This window comes from Ovis canadensis, chromosome 11 (genome assembly GCF_042477335.2).
Source record: "Ovis canadensis isolate MfBH-ARS-UI-01 breed Bighorn chromosome 11, ARS-UI_OviCan_v2, whole genome shotgun sequence".
NCBI lineage: Eukaryota > Metazoa > Chordata > Mammalia > Artiodactyla > Bovidae > Ovis > Ovis canadensis.
This window is the reverse complement of record NC_091255.1, coordinates 57,158,046-57,171,846: the sequence shown is the minus strand read 5'-3', so window position 1 is coordinate 57,171,846 and position 13,801 is coordinate 57,158,046. Positions and strand designations below refer to the sequence as shown.

Genomic DNA, 13,801 nt, shown 5'->3' with positions numbered 1-13,801 from the left:
AGAAAACAACAACAAAGAAAGGCTTTTATGGCATGATATTTGTATTGTACCTGACCAGCAAGCTCTGAGGGGAGAGGACTGTGTCTTATTTATCTTTGTATCTGCAGAATCTGTCATCGTACTTGGCACAAAGCAGTTGTTCAGGAAATGCGAATGAAAGGGTGAATGAAGGAGCCGTTCCCTTCTCATTAAGCATCCCAAGATGGTCCCGTCTACTTGTGTGTGAAATAGAGAGGAGTTAACAGTGTACCAGCCAAGCTGATCTTACCTTATTTTGATTATCTCCTCTATTTCAAACCCACCTGTCTGCTGAAGAGTAGAATAGCTAGAACAGGTCTTTGGAAGTGTAGACTTGGGAGTGAGAAATGCTTGGAAGAAATTTGAGAAGGGTAGTAGCATGATCATATTAGTCTAGTAAAGTTGATCTAGTAGAAATCTACAGGCTGTGTGAGACTTGGTCCCAATGGGATCTGAAATAATGGTACTGTGCTGGTGTGATGCCACATTTGTAGCTCACAGTACTCAAAATCGACATATGGCTGTTAAATGTCTGAAGTCCTGTATAATATTTTAATACAGAAACTAGTGGAAGTTCATTGAGTTATATTCCTAAGAATTACGCACTTTTCTTTGTAAATTATTTCAAGAGAAAACTTACTAAACATTAAAAATCTTAAAATATTGACATCTGTCTAGGAGTAAGTCTATACTCTTTAGCCTTTGTTCTGGCCCTCACACCCCCTTACAAGGTTTCTCTCCTGCTAGTCCCTTCCTGTAATTTCTCAGTTCCTGTGTTTCTCAACAATATTTTTATCTCTCTCCTGTAATAATCATTTATAAAACAAAAATGGAAGTTCTTCCTCTCTGCCACCCTTCCCTAGTGCCACAGTTCCCAGTCTTGGCTCAACTTTCTTTAGTTTTCTGTTACAGAAAGTGATTTACAGATATAAATTTGTGCAAATATAAATGTAAAATTACACTACAAATATTAAAACACATTGTAGTATTATATATTTCTCAGGAGATTCTGATGTATACCTCCTTAGTTGAGAATTTGTTACAGTGACAAATAGGAGTTTGTCCTAGTGAAATTCATTAACTCATTGAGCATTTACTGAGCTCTTATGATTGGTACCGAGGATGAAAAGAGCAGTGGGCTATGGTTCTAGGACCCAGAGTACATTCTCAAGAAAAGGAACAGTAGTCTCCAAGGGCTAAAAATGGATTTATGTGAATAAATACCAGAATCTCAAATGGTAGCTGAAAATGTCATCTGAAGATTTACAAGTGCACTCTTTTGCTACTACGTGTAAATAATTAAAAGATTGTCTGCAGCTGTTGAAATGTAGTGTTAGTAGGCACTCTGACCAGTCTTGATATTTCTTTGTTTTAAATTAATCTTGTTTCTCTGTGTTATCTTCCTTAGTCTCAGAGTTGCTAAAATTTCTCTTTATAAACTTTGAACCTGACTTTAAAATTCTTTCTTCTTTTGATTTTTTCAGTTACTCTTTAGAACTTAGCCATATATTAGCAACATCATACTTGTGATTAAAAGAAAAAATGTCAGACATGATCTGATGAGTATCTTTTAAATAGCGGGAAATGATAATATTGTATAAACCAAAACTATGGTTACTTGCAGACTGGTAATCTATCACATAGTATTAAAAGTCCCTCTTTCAATGAAATTATTTTGGAGTTTGTTTTTACTCATTTAGCATTTTACCAAGTGCCCATCAAATGTCTGGCGCAGTGTTTGCTTGGTACAGGGGTTGTAAAGAAACGATGCAGTCATGATTTATGCTGAATGGAGTTTACCACCTCTAGTTACAAACAACATTCTAAACTTAAAAACATAATAACGTGTGACAAGTGCCTGGGATAAGTATGGGCTTTTGTGAAAATACAAGTGGGCAAAAGGTTGAGAGAAACATGTTCTAAAAAGCTTCCTTCCCTTTTGAGACCTAAATACAGGTAGTTGAAGGAGCCTGGGGCAGATGTTTCGGGGAGAGAGAATGACACGTGAAGGCTGTGGGTGAGAGAATATATTTGAGAATGTGAAGGTTTAGTGTGGCTGGATCTTGGACTTGGATGCTTGAAGAGGAGGGACGGTAGTGGAAGACGAGGTCAGAGAGCAGGAGCCAGGGTCTGATGGGCTTATAACCCAAATAGGTTTTGGGCTTGAAGACCTTGGCAGTATTCTAAGCATGGAGGTCAATAGAAAAGACAAGAGATACAAGGTTCCTGAGAAAGTGGGAGGTTGGGGATGTGATCCAGAGCACCAGTGGAAGAACTGTTTTGAGGAGTGTTTTACACATGTTTTGGAAAGTTATTAGGAAGAGAAATGGATGGAAGGAATTAAATAATAATTTTAGAAAGATCATTTTAGGTGTAGTGTGGAGACCTGATTGAAGGCAGTTGAGGCTTAAGGCAGGGGACTGATGGGGAGGCTGTTGTAATGACTTAAACAGTAGTTGATGGTGGTCTGCACAGGTGTAATGGCACTGGTAATAGGGAGAAGTGGACAGGTGAAGGATATTTCAGAGGCAGAGTTGATTAGAAGCAGTAATTGCCAGGAAGTGGGGAGGGGTAGTGTAGTGGAGGTTTCTGACTAGGGCAATAGAGTGGAAAGCAACGATATTTATTGAAAGAAAGTTAACTGGAGAAGGAGTTTGAGGGAAAGGGGGATAGTGATTTTTATTTGAGGGTGTATTTAGTGTGCCTGTGTGGATCTGGAGTTCAAGAGAGGGCTGAGGATTGGGTTTATAGATTGAGGTGTCCTCAAAATGGTAAAGACCAGGGAGAATGTTTGAAAAAATGGCTCTTCAAATTTGTTTTTCAAGACGAGAGGAGGAGCTTTGTCAAACTGTCAAAACTATGAACTTTCTCCCCAGGAGAGTACACATGGATATAACAATTTTTGTTTTCCTCGTCCACTCTGGTTTATTTCAGGATATTGAATATAGTCCCCTGTGCTATACAGTAGTACCTTGTTGTTTATCTATTTGAATCCCAAACTCCTAATTCATCCCTCCCCTAACCCTTTTCCCCTTTGGTAACCATAAGTTTGTTCTCTGTGTCTGTGAATCTGTTTCTGTTTTGTAAGTAAGCTCATTTGTATCATATCTTAGGTTTCACATATAAGTGATAGCATATGGCATTTGTCTTTCTCTTTGTGACTTACTTCACTTAAAGTATGGTAATCTCTAGGTCCACCCATGTAGTTGGAAATGGCAGTTTTTTTTTTTACGGCTGAGTAGTATTCCTGTGTATGTGTGTATCACAACTTTTTTATCCATTTACCTGTTGATGGACATTTACGTTGCTTCCTTGTCTTGGCTATTATAAGTAGTGCTTTTATGACCATTGGGGTGCGTGTATCTTTGGGAATTGGCATTTTCTCCAGATAGGTGCCAGTAGCGGGGTTGCTGAACCACGTGGCAACACTGTGTTTTGAGGATCCTCCGTGTTGTTTTCCATAGTGGCTGCCCCGACTTCATCCCCACCGACAGTGTAGGAGGGTTCCGTTTTCTCCACACCCTCACTAGCATTTATTATTTGAAGACTTTTTAATGATGGCCATTCTGACTGGGGTGAGGTGATACCTCATTGTAGTTTTGATTTCCACCTCTCTAATATTAGCAGTGTTGAGCCTCTTTCCATGTGTCTGTTGGCCATCTGTATGTCTTATTTGGAGTAGTATTACTTGCTCCTTTAGTAGTAGTTGAGATCTGCCCATTTTTTGACTGGGTTTTTTTGTTTGTTTGTTTTTGTTACTGAGTTATATGAGCTATTTGTATATTTTGGAAATTAAGCCCTTGTTGGTTGCATTGTTTGCAGATATTTTCTCCTATTCTGTAGGTTGTCTTTTTGTTTATGATTTCCTTTGCTGTGTAAAAGCTTATAAATTTGATTCAGTTCAGCTCAATCGTGTCCGACTCTTTGCGACCCCAAGAATCGCAGCATGCCAGGCCTCCCTGTCCATCACCAACTCCCGGAGTTGTGTTACCCAAACTCATGTCCATCAAGTCGGTGATGCCATCCAGCCATCTCATCCTCTGCCGTCCTCTTCTCCTCCTACCCTCAATCCCTCGCAGCATCAGGGTTTTTCCAGTGAGTCAACTCTTCGCATGAGGTGGCCAGAGTATTGGAGTTTCAGCTTCAGCATCAGTCCTTCCATTGAATACCCAGGGCTGATCTCCTCCAGGATGGACTGGTTGGATCTCCTTGCAGTCCAAGGGACTCTCAAGAGTCTTCTCCAACACCACAATCTCATTTGTTTATTTTGGCTTTATTTCTGTTGTCATATCAAGAAACCACTGATTTATGTCAGAGAAGCTTTGCCTGTATTCTCTTCTGGGAGTTTTATGGTGTCATGTCTTATATTTAAATCTTCAAGCCAGTTTAAGTTTTTTTGTGTGTGTATGGTGTGAGAGGCTGTTCTAACTTCATTGATTTCCATGTGGCTGTCCAGTTTTTCCAGTACCACTTGTTGAAGAGACTGTCTTTTCTCCATGTATATTCTTGCCTTGTCATGGATTAATTGACTGTGGGTTTGCAGGTCTGTCTCTGGGCTCTGTTCTGTCCCACTGATCCATATGTGTTTGTGGCAGTACTGCACTGTTTTGCTTACTGTAACTTTGTAGTATTGTTTGAGGTTTGGGAAGGTTATGTCTCCACCTTTGTTCTTTCTCCTTAGGATTGCTTTGACAATTCTGGGTCTTTTATGGTTTCATAAAAATTTTAGGTTTATTTGTTCTGGTTCTGGGAAAAATGATGTGGGTAATTTGATAGGGGTCACAGTAAATCTGTAGATGGCCTTGAGTAGTACGACCCCTTTAACAGTGTTCTTCGAATCCAAGAGCATGGGGTATCTTTCCATCTCTTTATTTTTATTTTTGTCTGTGCTGAGTCTTTGTTGCTACATGTGGACTTCATCTAGTTGGAGCGAGCGGGGGCTGCTCTCTAGTTGGAGCAGGTGGGGGTTACTTTTTAGGTGCAGTGCTCAGGCTTCCCATTGCACTGGCTTCTCGTCGCAGAGTGCCGGCTCTAGAGCTTCCGTGGCTGCAGCTTATGGGCTCTAGAGCATAGGCTTGGTAGCTGTGGTGCACAGCCTTAGCTGCTCCACAGCATGTGGGATCTTCTGGGACCAGGGGTTGAACCAGTGTCCCTGCATTGCAAGGTGGATTCTTAACCACTGAACCACCGGGGAAGCCCCTTTCCATTTCTTTGAATAATCTTCAGTTTCCATTATGAATATTTTATAGTGCTCAACATATTAGTCTTTCACCTCCTTGGTGAGGTTTATTCCTATGGTGTTTTTTTTTTTTTAGATGCAATTTCAGAAAAGATTTTTTTTCCCCTTGCCCTTTCTCATATTTCACTGTTAGTTTAAAGAAATGTGACAGGTTTCTGCATGAATAATCTTGTACTCTGATACTTTGCTGAATTTATCAGTACTAGTGGTTTTTATGTGTGTCTTTAGGGTTTTTTATGTATAGTAGTATCATGTCATCTGCATCAATGCTGGTTGAATAGAAGTGGGGAGAGTGGACATCCTTGTCTTGTTCTGGATTTTAGCAGGAGGTCTTTCTGCTTCTCAGTGTTGGGTGTTATGTTGGCTGTGGGTTTGTCATAAATAGCTTTTATTATGTTGAGATATGTTTTCTCTGTAGTTTTTACCATAAATGGATACTAAATTTTATCAAATTTTTTTTGCACCCATTGAGATGATAATGTGGCTTTTTTTGGGTCTTTCATTGATGTGTATCACATCGGTTGACTTTTCATATGTTGAACGATCCTTGTGACTGTGGGATGAATCCAGCTTGATCGTGGTGTGTGATCTTTTTTATGTGTTGTTGGATTCAGTTTGCTAATACTTTGTTGAGCTTGTAACAGTTTACATATAATTCCAAGGTTTATAGGATGGACGTCTGTGCTCCTTAGGTTATAGAGTAAAAGAGGACCTGAGTAAGGACATCTCCGAAGAACCTCAACTTTCATGGATGGAGCAAAGGAAAGAGATCTGGCAAAGAAGACTTAGAATAAATTTTATACTTGGATTGTTTGTGATACATATATGCAATGGAGTATTACTCAGCCATAAAAAGGAATGCATTTGACTCAGTTCTAATGAGGTGGATGAACCTAGAGCCTATTATACAGAGTGAAGTAAGTCAGAAAGATAGATATTCTATGTTAATGCATATAAATGGAATCTAGAAAGCTGGTACTGAGGAACCTATCTGCAGGGCAGCAGTGAGACGCAGACATGGAGGACAGAGTTACGGACAGAGGCGGGGAAGGAGAGGGAGGGATGAATTGAGAGAGGAGCACGGAAACATACACACCACCATGTGTGAAATAGACAGCCAGTGGAAACTCGCTGTATGACGCAGGGAGCTCAGACCCACTGCTCTGTGACAACCGAGAGGGGTGGGATGGGCTGGGAGGCTGGGGGGAGATCCAAGAGGGAGGGGACATACGTATACCTATGGCTGATTCATGTTGATATATGGCAGAAGCCACCACAATATTGTAAGGCAATTATCCTCCAATTAAAAATAACTTAATTTTAAAAAATAACACTTGATTTAAATATTATGTTTGGTGTTAAGCAGAAACCAAAAATAGAGAGGGGTTCCAGAAGAGGGAGTAGTCAGTAGTGGCAAATGCCCCCCAGGGGCAAGTGCAATAAAGAATGAAAAGCGTCCATTGGATGGATTTAGTAATTAGGTCCCCAGTGCTCTGGAGAAGCAGTGTAGAGGCAATGGTGAGAGGAGGAGCCAAACTGCAGTTAATTGAGGCATTAGTGGGTAGTAAAGAAGTGAAGTCGCAAGTGTACACGGTGTTTTAAAGGAGTTCAGTTACGGAGGAAAAGAGGTAAGATGGTGGCTGGAGTGGAGGGGCATGGGCAGGACTGGAGGATGTGTAAGTACTGATGAGGCCATCAGTAGAGGAAATGGGGGGACAAGTCTTGAGAAAATGATGGGTGGGGTGTGAAATCCATAGCACAGTCGGAAGGATGCCCTTAGAGGAGTGAACATGGTAAGTGGGAGGAAGAGAAGAATGAGTGTTAAAGCAGTGTGTGTGTAGGCTTAGTGACAGGAAGTTGGAGAACTTCCCATGTAGTCTTTTCTCTGAAGTAGGATGTGCAGTTGTTTATGTTTTGAATCATAGAGTGGTGGTTTAAACTTTACTAATACCTTGTCAGTACTGCAGGTTATGACTTGGATTCATATATGTGTTGCATGGGCTTCCCTTGTGGCTCTGGTAGAGAATCTGCCTGCCAATGCAGGAGACGCGTTCAGTCCCTGGGTAGGGAAGAGCCCCTGGAAAAGGAAATGGCAACCCATTCCAGTATTCTAATCTGGGAAATCCCACGGATAGAGGAGCCTAGCAGGCTACAGTTCATGGTATCGCAAAAGAGCTGGATACGACTTAGCGACTAAACAACGTGTGTTGTATATGTATAGATCCTGAGTATTCTGTTCAGTTTATGTGATGATAACAAAAGTTGAGGGAGTTTTTTTTTAATGCTTTATCAGATCAGATCCAAGTTCTCTATGACAACAGCACCTCTGTTCTTGGTTTTCTTGTTTTAAAAAAGCCTTTTTTTTTTTTTGACCATGCCACAAGGCATGGTGGATCTTGGTTCCCCAACCAGGGCTTGAATGCACAGCCCCTGTAGTGGAGGCGCAGAGTCTTCATTATTGGACCCCAGGGAAGTCCCTTGGGAGGCGTTCTCCTCAATCAGCTTTCTGATTTGCTATTCTGAAATATGGCCTTGGTTTTCATGATTGAGTTTTTATGTTCTTAAACTGTTTCTAACACAGGGCCTAAGAGACTCTGACTAGTAAATCCATTTCTTGTGCTTACTTAATAATTTTATTCATTTATCAGTGGCATCTGTCTTCCAGATTATTTTTATTTGAACTTTTAACAGTGATTTATTTATTTAGACTTGTTCCCAAGGTTTGTTAGGTGAATTGTTACACACTAAACTTCCAATAAGTGCAACTAATTGAACAGACCATTTAAACTATTAGCAGAAGTGGGTAGAAATTAGTCACACATTACTTTCATAGATATTTTATAAATTAAAATATAAATATATGGACATTGGTGGTTTACCTTCACTTGTAACAAGTTTGAATTACAGAAGTTCAGTGACTGCATAAGCAGAGGCTTTTAAATTGACATGTAATTCACGTACTGTAAAATTCATCCCTCTAAAGCATGTGCAGTCCAGTGATTTTAGAATTGATCTATTCACAAGGCTGTGCAGCCATCACCATTAAGTAATCATGTAATGCAGGGTAATCCAGAGAATGTGGATCTGGGATATCTGTCTTGATATATTAACTTTTAGTTTTCGGAAGACACAGTCGATCTTTCTTGTCTTATAGCCAGTGTTTCTGTGAAGTTGAGATGGAGAGAAATAACAATGTTTTTTTTTTTAATGTCATCTATATCATTTAAGCTTTATTTTACTTATGATCCTCTTCAATATAAAATTATTTTACCTTTAAAATATATGTATATTAATCCCAGTGTATGTATTTCCTCCTTAGAACTGTGTTTTTCCCTTGCTATCAAGCTACTCTGAGACTAGATCTTGATGGGAGATAGGAATTGGTTCTTTGTTAGAATACCGGATTTATGAACTTTGTTGCCCTCACCTGTTGCTGCTGATCATTGCTGAAGTTGCAGCCACTGTTCAGCTGTCTTTTGCTAAGCTTTAATCAAAGATTGTGATTGTATTTCATACCTTGCTATAATTAGTGTTTAATTATTATTCACTAGTATTTCACAGTGTTTCAAAATGTTTGACGGTGCAGTTTCACCATTTTAATTCTTCCCATGTATTTTTTGTTTTTTTGTTTTTGCAGTACTCTGTGCAAAAAACTTGGTGAAAAAGGATTTTTTCCGTAAGTAAATTAACTTTAAATCTTGTATATTGTATGTAGATTTTTTTGCAAAGCATTTTCAGAATTGTCTGGTTTAGGGATTTTTCTATTCAGAAATATACTTACTGTTTTATGAATTCTTTGATTGAGCTTTTTGGCATCACATTTCTTAAAGAGGATTTTGTGCTCCTTAGCCCCTTTCCCTTTATCCACTGAGGACCCTAGCATGTTTGTGTGAAGTGTGTGTGTGTGTAATGTATACTGAAGGTGTGCATACTACTAGATTTCTAGAAGAGATTTGAGATTATTTGTTACACACTTTCCCCCTAACATTTTGTAGAAAGTTTATCCATGCATTCAGGAGTTATTGGAAGGCAGTGAAGTCATTCAGCCTGCTTGGAATTTCCAGAGTGTAGGAAAGAAATCTGCCTCATTGATCATAGAAGCTTGTAATGTCTCAGACTCCAAAAGAGACATTTAGTTACTATATTTGCAGTCTCTTTGCCAATCAGTTGTGATATTTTTTTGTGGCTTTATTTAGGATTAAGTTTTGTGAGGGAGGATTGGGAAGTACCCCTCACACATATTTAAGATCTTTACCCTATAATATTAGACTTCACATTGGCTTTAAATTTTCGAGTAAAAATGATATAATTTTTTTGTAAAAAAAAAAAAAAGTCTAAGCCAGCTAAATTTGATAGACAAAATATTTGAAGTTAGAAATAGAGAAGTTCATTAGATTTTTAAAGTTCAGGTCCTACCAGCCATCAAAAACTGGCTATATGCTAATTAATATGACTTAGTTAATTTTCAAGGTTTGATTAAAAGAAGTAATAAGCTCTTGGTCTATTTTAAATCATATTTAATTCATTCTACTTAAATTTTTAATTCAGTCTTCCTAGAAGAGCACCTTAAAGTTTATATAATAACATTAACTATGTAAACTATGGTATGCTTATATGGTAAAGCAGTTAAACAGGATAATTGGGGACACAGTTAAGTAGTTTCCAGTTTATGTACTATATTCTTTTTACCCTACAGCATGTCACAGGACGAGAGCCAGTGACTCTCTCTCCTTGCTGCCCCCAGTTAGTGTTACCTTCACAGTGGCTACTGAACTATCCGCCTGGTCCCTGTTGCTGATAAGCTAAACTAACGTATACTCCTTTGACCTTCCTTTAGGTTGATCCAAGGTAGGATTATCCTAGTGGACTTCAGAGTGGCCAGTAGAATTGGATAGGCAGGTGACAAGGAGAAGAGGGAGTGAAGTAAGGCATCGTCTACCCACCCCCACTTCCAGGACAACTGTTCTCGTTTTAAAGACAACATCTTCAGTTTTGTCTCCTTGCCTTCCTTCCCAAATTCTTTTCCTTCCTCTGGAGTCCCAAGACACACCTTCTCCAATAAAGCATCAGATATCTTTGTCTCAGTCTTCCTAGGAAATCTAGAGGAATCTTACTCTAAGTCTTTGTAAGCCCCTGAGAAGCCTGTTATTATCAATTACATGATCTTTATCTGTCCATAAGTTGTATGTGAAAAAAGGAAATCTTTCCCCTTTTTATTGGTGCAAGCAGTAAAAATTGATAAAAATCCTTGAGTTGTGAGGACACTTCAGGGATAAGAAAACTAGAGGAAACTGTGATTATCTTTGAAACCCAGGATGGAAAAAACACTTGATGGCCTGGTGGGGAAAACAGGAAACCCATTTGTGAGGCCTTCAGAAGAGACTCAGCTGACGATGAGCACCCCAGGTTCACACTGGCACAGTCCCCACTCTGTGACAGATACATTTATTTTTGATGTGTTTATATGTTGAGGGTTGCCCATATCAATTTCAAAGAAAGCATTGAATGAGAATTCCTAAATCTCTCAATTAGAGTGAGAGTGTGTTTATATTGATCAGAATGCTGTTATCATTAATACTGCAATATAGTTCTTTTTGCTTGTAGATCAATTTTAGTCATGTTGAATGAAAAATATAAATTTTAATATGAAGCATGACTATAGGCCGATATTATATATATTTAACTATAGGAAAAATGGCACTGCTGTGTGTTGTCTTTTGTAGAGTAATTTGTATATTTGAGATAATACTACCTTTGCTTTGAGATAATCTACCTTTTCTGAGAAAAGTTTTGCTAACTTATCTTTTGGAACTGTTTTCAAGCTTCCCCCCAGATTTTGGCAGAAGAAAATTTCAAACACAGAGGAACATGTAAAGAATTATACAGTGAATATACATCATCTACATTCTGTCATTAACTTCATCACATATCTATCCATTTATCCGTTGTGTTTCTTTAATAGTATCTGTTGTTACTGTCTTTTTTCCTCTTTTTTTATTGGAGGATAATTGCTTTAATATTGTTTTGGCCTCTACTTATAGACAATGGAATATTAAAGTCACTCAGTCATGTCTGACTCTTTGTGACCCCATGGACACACCTGTCCTTTGTCCGTGGAATTCTCTAGGCAAGAATACTGGAGTGGGTTAGGGCTTCCCTTGTGGCTCAGCTGGTAAAGAATCTGCCTGCAATGTGAGAGCCCTGGGTTGGGAAGATCCCCTGGAAAAGGGAAAGGCTACCCACTCTAGTATTCTGGCCTGGAGAATTCCATGAACTATACAGTCCATGGGGTCGGAAAGAGCTGGACACGACTGAGCGACTTTCACACTCACTCAGCCAGCCATTCCTTTCTCCAGGAGGATGGAATATTACTCAGCTACAAAAAAGAATATATTCATTTTGTTTTTTAAAAAAATGTTTTTATTAGTGTCAAGTTCTTTTTGTCTTTTATGTAACATTTAAATAAATCTTTGTGTGTAAGATACTTTGTTAATGTGCTGCTGCTGCTGCTAAGTCACTTCAGTGGTGTCCGACTCTGTGTGACCCCATAGACGGCAGCCCACCAGGCTCCCCCGTCCCTGGGGTTCTCCAGGCAAGAACACTGGAGTGGGTTGCCATTTCTTCTGCAATGCATGAAAGTGAAAAGTGAAAGGGAAGTGGCTCAGTCATGTCCGACTCTTCACGACCCCATGGACTGCAGCCTACCAGGCTCCTCCACCCATGGGATTTTCCAGGCATGAGTACTGGAGTGGGGTGCCATCGCCTTCTCTTGTTAAGGTGCAATGTAGAGCCAAATTGAAGCCATTGAGCTCCAGCATGTCTGGTTGAATGTTTTTTCCTCCCCCACCCCAATCAAAAACAAAGCTTTATTTTATCTGCTAAGTAGCTCACTTTTAAGTGGAAATTTTTGTCTCATTATTTGAAGCTCATTAAGTGCATTACTGTAGTGAGGAAGTTCTGCTGCTTCTGCTGCTAAGTCACTTCAGTCGTGTCCGACTCTGTGCGACCCCGTAGAGATTTTCCAGGCAAAAGTACTGGAGTGGGGTGCCATTGCCTTCTCCGAGGAAGTTCCTGAGTCTTAGCTATTTTATATGACTCAAATGATGGGGAGAATTGAGAAATTTTTTAAAAATATAGAAAATAGCCACTTTATGTTTACCACTAGAGGTCTCACTAACTTGTGAAAGCTTTATCTTCTGACTGCATTAGGGGAACTTGACTCTCAGGTTAAATTCTTGTAGGATAATATAATCAGGTAAGTTGAAACCCAGGTATTTTTTTGTTAGGAAAAAGAGCTTGTGTTTTGTGTTATATAACAGAAGGGAACATAGGAAGATGAGATTCAGGCTTTTGTACTTAAATAAGGATCTAGAAGCCACAACTACTGACTTATGTGTGGAAAGGTGGTTTTTCTCAGCCTTGATTCTTTAACTGGTTAAGCGCCATCTAAAGGGAAAGCTAGAAATGTGATTTTTAAAATTTTGTTTTTACTTAGAGACATATTCTTACATGTTTATTTGTTTAGATAGTAGAATCAAAAAAACCAGATAAAATGGATTATAAAAATTAATATTATTGCAAGTAGAGGGGAAAGTATTCTTCCATTAGACACATTTACAAATGGTTAGGTTGTATTGAAATACTAATATGAATAGTGCTAAACTGCAAGAAATATATAGTTAAATAGATTGATACCCTCACTTGCCAAGGTTTTTCTTGAATACTTAATACTGCTAAATATTAGTCTTCTCTTATTTGAAGTTGCTAGATCACAGAATTATAGAATTGAGGAACTGGCTAGATGATTTCTGTCTGGCCTTGAATGTTGGCAGATTAGTATCTTGACTTAAAAAATTAGCATAGTTATCAAGGTAACAGTTTGTGCAATTACCAACACTTACCAGTATTTCATTTTAGTATTTTCAGCTGTCTCTGGGAAATCTACGCTATCCCAACATGTCTAACTCCTGAATTGTTGTTTTGGTCTCTAACATTTTGTTTAGTGCCACCTTCTTCCCCTGAATGTTAAAATTCTGCTCATCCTACTGTGTGAAAGTTAGAACAGCTGCTCTGTACCTTTAATCTTTCCTTCTCTGGATACCACTAGTAGACAGATGCGACAGTATTTTTACAGCAATGGTCAAAAGTCTAAAACGGCTCCCCGTTTTTTACTTAAGTCATTCCAAGCCTTTATTTTCTGACTTTTAAGCCTTTCTTACTAATCATTCTAATCTCTCCAACAGTGTTTACTTCTCGCACTTTAGCACAAAGGCTTTTATTAGATTGCTCAAAGCCTTTCAAGTATTGTTATACCCTCCTTGGTGCTCCTTCTGTTTGTTCTTTAAACCCCAGAGGAATCCCATCCCCTCAAAAAGGGGAGTAGGGTGGGGAGCCTTTCTCTACTGTTCAGACTTAGATTATTCTGCTTTTCTGAGCTCTTGTACTCACTGTTAAACCAGGTAGCAATTGAGAGGTATGATACAGTGTAAACAATTAAGAGAATAAAGTTAAGAACCAGACTCTGTGTGCCTGGGTTTAAGAGTC

The 13,801-nt window shown here is 38.9% G+C and overlaps 1 protein-coding gene across 1 annotated transcript in view; it reads left to right on the top strand.

The window, feature by feature from the left end:
* Window positions 1-13,801, top strand: part of SMURF2 (SMAD specific E3 ubiquitin protein ligase 2) — a 115,704-nt gene that overhangs the window by 62,706 nt on the left and 39,197 nt on the right. Inside the window, exon 2 of the mRNA XM_069541836.1 lies at window positions 8,895-8,933. Coding sequence (XP_069397937.1) covers window positions 8,895-8,933 — 39 coding nt within the window. The remainder of the gene's footprint in view (window positions 1-8,894; window positions 8,934-13,801) is intronic.